At 54.1% G+C, this 9,287-nt stretch overlaps 1 protein-coding gene across 1 annotated transcript; it reads left to right on the top strand.

Moving 5' to 3' along the window:
- Positions 1-711: 711 nt before the first annotated feature.
- PMM1 (phosphomannomutase 1) lies at positions 712-9,191 on the top strand. The gene is made up of 8 exons (XM_006174700.3): positions 712-876; positions 2,991-3,108; positions 4,239-4,315; positions 4,448-4,539; positions 4,720-4,819; positions 7,408-7,483; positions 8,159-8,274; positions 8,664-9,191. Exons 1-8 carry the CDS (start codon positions 790-792, stop codon positions 8,784-8,786), a joined length of 789 nt encoding a protein of 262 aa, XP_006174762.1. The 5' UTR covers positions 712-789; the 3' UTR covers positions 8,787-9,191.
- Positions 9,192-9,287: the final 96 nt, after the last annotated feature.

Below are 9,287 nucleotides of genomic sequence, written 5' to 3'. Positions count from 1 at the left end.
TTGCCAACAAAACTGGAATCATCTACACTGAGTCCAGCTGGCTAATTCTAAATATAAAGTTTCTCACTATAAAAAAAAAAAAAGTTGTGACTACGGAAGGGTCTAGGTACGTTTCTTGAAGGAAGTAAACCGTGAGCTGCGCCTTATGGGGTGGACAGAATGACAGCAGGAGTAAAGGTCAGGGAAGGCCGTCTGGCAAAGTCCAGAGCCTGAGTAAAGGCCATCAAGAGATTTCTTAAAGCTCGAGATTTGTAGGTCAAAGGGATTAGCAGGAAAGAAGTGAATCCTAGGGTGAAGGCGGCCACGGGGAGAGTTATGGTTAGAAGCTGAGTTCCGCCCAGGTCCTGGGGACGCTGCACTGCGGGCTCGAGGCCCCGCCCTAGTCCAGCCCCTCCTCGGTCAGATGCAATCAGAGTCGTCCCGCCTCCAGCCAACTCTGGCCCCGCCCCTCCCTTCCTGGTTCTATTCCCTCACTTAGGCCCCGCCTCCGTCTCCTTTGGAACAATCCGACCGATCCTGTTGGACTCTGCCCCGCCCTATGCCTCGTCCCTTCTCAGCCTGGTGCAATCAGAATTCTCCTCCCTAGTAGGCTCGGGCTCCGCCCTTGTCCCATCCGGGCCCGCCCCCTTCCGCCGAGATCACGCCCTGACCACGCCCCTTCTTCCTTTGGCGCTATCAGGCCGGCTTGCGGACCCCGCCCTTCTCAGGCCCCGCCCCGTCTAGCTTCCTCCAGACGCCGCTCCAAGAGGCTGCATCCTTCAACTCAGCTGAGCGCGCGGAGCTGCAGCCATGGCGGTCACCGCTGAGGGCGCCCGCAGGAAGGAGCGCGTCCTCTGCCTGTTTGACGTGGACGGGACCCTCACTCCAGCTCGCCAGGTAGGGCTCCGACGTTCAGAAGCTCCCGTCAGGAGTGTCACGCGGACACCCGGAGACCGAATGTAGTTCCTGCAGCGGCGTGACTCGTAATCCCCCGGGACCGAGTGTGGACTGCCGCAATACCCGGCCTCTGACACCCCGGGGCCGCCTGCTGGGAGTGATGAAAACCTGGATTCCCACGTCACGGCCCCTGAGCGTCCGCGCCAACGTTCTGCCCGGGAGCAACAGGGCTGGGTCTGATTGTTGTGGGGAGGAGGCTGCCGGCAGGGGCCTAGCTCCTCTCCCTCCAGGCCTGGCTCCGGGACACCCCGGCCTCCCCAGCCGTGGCTCCCACCCCTGTTCAGCCCTAGGAGGACGCACCAGTAGCCCGAAGCTGGCATCTGAACCCAGGGTTCCATACTGGGCTCAGTGCACCCAAGCGTTGAAGTCACCATCAGGTGAGGGTGAGGGGCAAGAGGTTTCAGAGCCATCCCACCTGACCTTTGTAGGTCTAGGCTTGTGTCTAATTTCTCAAGCCTCTCCTCCAGTTTACCTCCCTCTCACTGGCTCTCTTCCTGGAGGGAAGGAGGGCTTATGTACATTTTTGGCTGAGTTTTGGGGCTCCGCCTACCTGGAGGTGGGAGGCCCCAGGCCTCTGGTCACCGTGAGTATATTGTGGTACAGGGAGAGTGGGAGTGCAGTTTTCCTTCTAAAAGCACCTCACCGTACTGATGGCTCCAACCTCTGCTCCACAGTTTTTCTCCCTTTGGATCTCATTCAGAATGAGCCCTCAGATCCACCCTCACCAGTTGGGTGCATGGATAAGCAGGCCTCTGTCTTGCTCTCCAGTCTGGATTCAGAAGGACCTACTAAGGGATCTCCTAGAACAGGGCTGGGTTGCAGGGCAGAGGCTGATGGGAACCCAGTCCTTAGGCTCCCCTCCTCTATGTGAGGGCCCTGGACAGGAATCAGGCCACCATGCCTTCCAGCAGCTTCCGTGGTCCTCAGGAATGGGAGGAAGAAGACAGTGGTGGGAGGGTAGCAGGGTCTAGGACCAGCCCCGACCCCTCCCTCTGATCCTTAGCTCCACTAACCCAACAGCCTAAACAAGAACAGGTTGTCAGTGCTATCCACCCACCTGGATCTGTCCTTAGGACTTTTTTTTCCTGTCCTTAGCACTTTTTAAAAGTTAATTTTTAATTACACAGGTATTCATAAACACATTCTCTCTTGTAAAGTATGAAAACATAACAGGAAAGGCTAAAGTCCTCTCTGACTAGTCAGGATCCCAGGCCTGGCACCATCCCCAAAGTTGTGAGGCTTTTTGTTTGTTTGTTTGTTTGTTTTTAATAAGTGGTATCATAATCTGTATGCCTTTCTGCAACTTGCTTTTGACAATTACCACCGTGTCTGGGGCTCTCCTATGTTGGAAGCACAGTCCTGCCTTATTCTGTGTAACCACAATATAGCATTTCAGAGCAGGTGTGTGCCATTCTCCAACTGACTAGCTTCGTATTTGTTTGCAGTTTTTTCACTGTTATAAAGCATACCCAATGAACATCTATATACACCTGGGCAATGCTGGATAACGGGGTACTTGCATTTTCAGTTTTAATAGATCTTGCCAAATTATCCTCCAAAGTGGCTGTACCAATTTACACTCTGACCAGCAACATTTGAGAGTGCCTATTTTCCCTGCATCCACTCTAGATTTTGTCATCTTTGCATATCTGAATGTTTGAAAACATGGATTGTAACTCATTGGTTTACATTTCCTCAGTGGGGGATCTTTTCAAGTGATTAGTCAGTAGTTAATCTCTTACTCATTTCCTATCTCCTTAATCCTTAACAGTGACCCCCTCCAGGTGGTTGCTACTATGATCCCCATTTTATAGATGGGACAACGAAGGCAAAGAAAGGCAAAGCCATTTGCTCAGGTTATCCTGCTTTTGAGGGACTTGAGCCAGAGTTTGAATCCAAGTGCATCTAATTTTGAGGTCTGGGTTCTAAACCTTGAACTGCCTTAGATCTAGGTAGAACATGGCTCCCAGGGTTCTGAGCACTGACTGAGGTCTTAAGTGGAGGTCCCAGACTTGCTGACAGCCAGAATTTTGTGCTTTCCTGCCCCACTGCAGAAAATCGACCCTGAGGTGGCTGCCTTCCTGCAGAAGTTGCGAAGTAGGGTGCAGATCGGTGTGGTAGGTGGCTCTGACTACTCTAAGATTGCTGAGCAGCTGGGAGAGGGGGATGAAGGTAAGAGGAGCGGGCCAGAGCCAGTTCCACAGTCCAGTTAGGATGGGGTGGAGGGAGTGGGGAGTTTGGGAGATCCTTGGAGCAATGAACTTTCAAAGACTCAGTCCTGCTTTAGTGGGGCAAAGGAAGTAGAGTGAACAGCCTGATATTTCCCTCAATAACTCAACAAACATCTGATGAGCATCTACTATGTGCCAGGCACTGTGCCAGGCTTTGGAGAAACAGCAGTTTATAAAGCAGACAGAATCCTGCCTTTATATTCTCAGTCCTCCCTGCTGAGTCTTGATTTCCTCATCTTTAAAATGGGCATAATCAATAACCATTTGTTGAAAATGACTATGTGTTAATTTCCTTTCATTTACTCCTCCCAACCATGCTTTAGGGTGGGCGTGGTTATCCCATTTAACAGGATTCTGAAGTCACCCAGAAGGTTTTTGGACCCAGAGCCCTTTTCTCAGCTATGTTCCCACTTTCAGCTCAGCCTAGGCAAATGCCTCCAGTTCCTCAAACCAGAAACTTCCTTGACTTTTCCCTTTTCCTCATCCCTTTATTTATTCCATTAGCAAGTCCAAAATTTCCCCACTATGTGTCCATGTCTCTGTCTCCACTGCCCTGCCGTGGTCCAGGTGATCACCTCGCACCTGACCCTGCAACAGCCTCCTGGCTGGCTGCCTGCACCTCCCCACTACCGCCCAGTCCAGCCACTTCCTGTGGCAGAGTCCAGAAATCCCCCTTGCAGCCAGTCTTGAGAACACAGTGATGGAAGTTGTAAAATAAATGGGAAGCCCTTGTACAGAGAAGCTGCGGGAGCACAGAGCAGAAATGATGTCCTCTCCTGGGAAGTCCTGGAGGGTTTCCAGAGGAAGGAGCTGGGTCCTGGAGGAAAAGTAAAGAGGGAGGGCATCCCAGGTAGAAGGAGCTGCATGAGCAAAGTCCCAGAAGTGTTACTGGCTTGTGTGCTTGTTTGGAAAAAAATAAGCTGCAGAAGACAAGGTGGCTGGAAAAGCAGGTTCAGGATAGAACAAGTGGGATTTGAATGCCAGACCAAGGAGTGTGGGCTTCCCTGCTTGGCTCTGGGTACCTGGTCTCACATTCTTTCTTTCTCCCCTGGCCTCTATGTGGCTTTGAAGTCATCGAAAAGTTTGATTATGTGTTTGCTGAGAATGGCACAGTGCAGTACAAGCACGGAAGACTACTCTCCAAGCAGGTCAGTGCCCCCCAACCTGGGCCTTAGGATACTTTTCCACAGTGGGACAGTCCTTGGGTACCTTCTGTCCTGGGTCGGGGGGGAGCAGAGAGTTGTGCCAGCCACACTCTGAGCCCTGTGTTCCTTGCTTAGACCATCCAGAACCACTTGGGGGAGGAACTCCTGCAGGACTTGATCAACTTCTGCCTCCGCTACATGGCCCTGCTCAGACTCCCCAAGAAGCGGTGAGATCCCACCCAGCCTGTGTCCCACCCCTCCTCCCAATCCTGGGCCTGAGGGGGGAAGGGGATGGGTCTCTCAGATGGGCCCTGACTTACTGGTGGGTGGTGAGGCTGGATTTGAATTCAGGGCCCTTCTCCTTCTCTCTGGCTCCCCACCCTCCCACCCACCCTCTTCACCACCAGTGGAACCTTCATCGAGTTCCGGAATGGCATGCTGAACATCTCCCCTATCGGCCGGAGCTGTACACTGGAGGAAAGAATTGAGTTCTCCGAACTGGACAAGGTGCCACCAGTTGTGCGGCCTTGGGCTCTAGGGCCTCAGTCACTCACCCTCCCTGAGCCTCTATTTTCTCATCAGTGAAATGGATTGGTTGTGGGTGGTGTTCTAATTCAACCTGTACTCTTTTGGACACCTCCCATTTGCCATGGTTGTAGGCACTTCTGCATCTTTCCAGCACAGCTGGTTTTCCCTCCCTTGGTGACCAGCACCACCAGCCACCTACTTACCTAGGCCAACACCTAGGGCATCATTTCTTCCTTCCCACCCCATCAGGTCCAACAGTAATTCCCAGTGCTTCAGCCTCCAGAGTTGGTCTCAAACCTCTTCACCCCCACCCCCTCCATAAAACCCCGCCAGCCTGTTCTCCAGCAAGGCCACTGAAAATCTTGTGAAGCACATCTGCCCCCATCCACTCCCTGCTTACAATCTTTCCATGGGTCTCCTTGCCAACTGGACAGTGTCCCGGCCCCCTCCCGTGATGCCCTGAGGGCTCTGCCTGGCTCAGGCTCACCTCTCCAGCCTTCTCCCTGTGCATCTGTTCTTGGAACACACCAGGGTCCCTGTCGCCTTTGGCTGTGCTGCCCCTGCTAAACCTTGACATGCATGTGGCTTGTCATCCCCAGCACGCACCCCCTCCCTTTCAGGGATGGAGTCAGTCCGTCGAGCCTTTTCACGCCATCCGGTCTGAATGTTACACATAACACTGCACCCCCTTATGCCTCCTGCTCTCCTCTGTTTTATTTCTTCGCAAGCAGCTGTCACCATCCTCTAATACACTGTGTCACCTACTTGTAAAATCTTGGCTAGTTCCTGTCTCCCCCACCAGAGCTGTAAGCTTCTTAAGGGCTGAGTTTTCTGCAGCTGCTCACTGCTGATCCCCTGTGCTGATCCCCTGACACAAGAAATACTTATGGAATGAGTGAAATAGATGGTGTTATCCCCATTTGATGAATGAGGAAACTGAGGCTCAGAGAGGGGAAGTGACTTGCCCTAGGTCACATAGGGAGTAATTGCAGATTTGAACTTGGGTCTCCCCCTGCTGCCTTGTCCCAAGGGTTAGGTGGGACTTGCTGTGATGATCTGTTCCCATTCTCACCCTGTGCCTGAGGTGTAGGGTAGGCAATGCACACAAACCTGGAGACTTTCCTCGTTGGAGTGTTTAAGATTGACCATTGGCCAAGACCCCCTTCCACACACATATTGAGAGGGCGCCCTTTCCCAGGCCACCTAGGTTTCCAGTCCCAGCTCCACCTCCTACATGCCCAGTAACCTGGAAAAGTGGTTTCACTACTGTGTGCCTCTGTTTTCTCATCTGTAAAGTGGGGGTAATCACAGTTCTATCTCATGGGCTGCAATGAGGGCGGGGCGAGTTGGAGGTCTGGCACATGCTGGCTGTACTCACAGCAGCCAGGGTCTTGTCTTGTCTTTTTGGCTCTCATTTGCTCCCTTCTGATATTGGAGAAGCTCAGGAGTGTCCTGACCTCCTGTGTTCCCTGCATCAGCCCAGATTCCATATAAATGCTTTATTCTCCTTCAGCCCCTCAGGCCCTGAGGACAAGTAGTCCCCTTTTCCAGATGAGGACACTGAGGCCAAAGGGTAAGTGGCCAGCTCGAGGTCACAGTGCTGGTCTCTGCTGAGGCTGGACATGGCATGTGGGACTCTCCAGTGACCAGCCTGGTTCTATGGAGACAAGAGGTGCAGCCATCTCGGGCCACGTGGGAACATTTATTCAGAGCTCAGGACACCCTTAGCTCTAACCCTGGGCCCACAGATTGGCCTCTGGTAGGGACTCTGGCCTCCCTGGGAGCCCACCTTCCTGCTGGGAAGACAAGGCCCAGGCTGCCAGGAAGGGTCACATCCCTCATCCTTGCTTTTCATGAATGTCAAGCAGAGTTTATTCATCACTTTTCCATCCTTTAGCCCAGGAGAGAGGCTCGGAGAAGTCAGGCGAATTGCCTAGTCACACAGCCAGGAAGCACAGCAGTCAAGCCTGGAACCCAGGCAGCCTGCCTTTATCTCTCATGCACTCCCTGGACCACTTTTCCAGGCTCCAAACTGCTGGCCACTGCCTGCCTCTCCTCCTATTCTAGTCCTTCCCATCACTGACCGATTAAAGCACAGGGCTAGGCAATTGGTCCACTTCTGGGGCACTGGCCCCCATCATTGCAGCAGCCAAGAGGGCTGCCCCTCCAGGCTTGGCATGGCTGTTCCCCTCTGTGGTCCCAGCAGGGCCAGGCTGGAGATCCTCAGGTCAGTGAGTGAGTGTCCCTTTATTCTGTGTTTGTAGATACATTCAACCCTCCTCCACTCCAAGGCTCCCTTCAGAGTACCCCGCCCATACCACACTGGCAGGATCTGGCACTGTATTCAGTTACAAACCTTCTGGATTCAGGCTCTGGCTCTGCCACTGAGGCTGGGTGACCTTGAACAAGGCATAACCCCTCTCCAGGCCTCAATTTCCTCATCTGTAAAGTTGGGGGGTCATGATAATCCACCTGGAATTCTCAGGGAGCTCACATGAATTTTGTGCCCAGCCCAGGGCCTGGTACACAGCCCTCTGAACCCCAGTTTGCTCCCTCCCCTCCTACAGAAGGAGAAGATCCGGGAGAAGTTTGTGGAAGCCTTGAAAACAGAGTTTGCTGGCAAAGGTCTAAGGTTCTCCCGAGGTATGTATACCCTGCGCAGGGCCTGAGGTCTGGCACAGGAGCACACCTAGGGCCTCACTCCTAAGTCTTTAGAAACCCCTCCTGGCCCCCTAGGCTTCCCCACCCAGTGACTCAGGTCAAAAACCAAAGCCTTTCCCACTGCCACATGACCCTACGGTCCATTCCCCACAGTGGCCAGAGGGATCCTTATGGAAAAACAGACCCTGTCATACCCCTGCTTTGAGCCCTTCAGAAGCACCTCCTCACCCTTAATGAAACCCTCTCCCTGCACCCCAGGTTCCGTGTGCCCTTGCCCCAGCCCTTTCCCAGCTTTCTCTGTCACTGGGACACTCCATACCCTTCCCAGCCTTGGAGACTGTGCTTGCTCCCCAGCAATTGCTGCTCTGGCTCAGGTCTCAGCTCAGTGTCACCTCGGAGAGGTCTCCCCGAACACACTGGCTGGGGAGTTTCCTTGCCCCGTTGACTTCCATGCTCTGAGGTGGTCTGGTCCTTACCACCCTTTCTCCCACCTGGATTGAAACCCCATGGGGATCCTGAGTCTATCCACGCCCTCTGCCTGGTGCTCAGTAGACACTCAGGGGTTGCTGAATGAATGAACAAACAGAGGGTGCCTTCAGCTCCCTGTGAGCTGCCCCTGTGCTAGCCTCATCTACCACCCCAACTTCCACCCCGCAGGTGGCATGATCAGCTTTGACATCTTCCCTGAGGGCTGGGACAAGCGCTACTGCCTGGACAGCCTGGACCAGGACAGCTTCGACACCATCCACTTCTTTGGGAACGAGACCAGCCCCGTGAGTGTGGCTCAGGCTCAGTCCGAGTCCCCCTCATCCCAAATCACCCCCAGATCAAGGCCAGGACACAGGGTGACAGAACAGACCTCCTGGGAAACTCCTAGAGAACAACCAGTACTCACCAGCCCCATTACAAAGATTGGAAGGCTGGGGCCCAGAGCTGGCTGGACACTTGCCCCATGTAACACAGCAAGTCAGGGCAGATCTGGTGAAGGCCCAGAAGATGGGCTTCCTGGCAGTTCTGAGGGGGCAGGAGGAGGGTCAGCCCTGTAGGAGCCAGTGTGGGGAAGGGACTCCATGCCAGGGTGGGTGTTGGGGCATAACCATGGGAGCCTCCACCAGGCACCACATATGTCTATATGGCTTCTCTGCCCTTCCTCTGTATGCAGGGTGGGAACGACTTTGAGATCTACACCGACCCCCGGACCGTTGGCCACAGTGTGGTGTCCCCACAGGACACAGTGCAGCGATGCCGTGAGATCTTTTTTCCAGAGACAGCCCACGAGGCATGACCAGGGACCACACCTGCCCCTTGGGACTTCCAGAAAGCTCCGCCCAGGCCTGAAGAGAGCCCCGGCCCTGGTGTTGAGTAGGGTGGTAGGCCTCTCCTCTGGCCCAGGATGCCTGCCTCATGTTACCTGCTGAAGGCCCACCTCAGTGGGCCCAGGGTCTGTGGACAGCTGTCCCCCGCCGGTCAGCACTGATGGGACTGGCTCCCACCCTCCACCCCTGGCCCTGGATACAGCTGCTGCTCGTTCTTCTGAACAGAACAGGTTTCTGTCTATGCAGGAGGCGTGTACGAGCGTTGGTACGAGACAGAGCCCACCCTGCCTGCCCTGGATGGGGGCAGAGCACTGGGAAGGTGCATATTTTCAAGAACTTTATCTCTCAGATATTAAAGTTCCCATGACAAGGTACGGGGTCACTTCTGTCTGGGTGGCTAACTGGCCCTCGTCACAAGTGCTATTCCTGCCCCCGCTTTGCAGATGAGGAAGCAGGCACAGATGGCAGGG

Source organism: Camelus ferus, chromosome 12 (genome assembly GCF_009834535.1).
Source record: "Camelus ferus isolate YT-003-E chromosome 12, BCGSAC_Cfer_1.0, whole genome shotgun sequence".
Classification (NCBI taxonomy): Eukaryota; Metazoa; Chordata; class Mammalia; order Artiodactyla; family Camelidae; genus Camelus; species Camelus ferus.
Note: the sequence above shows the minus strand (reverse complement) of the source record. Positions and strands in the feature narration are given on the sequence as shown.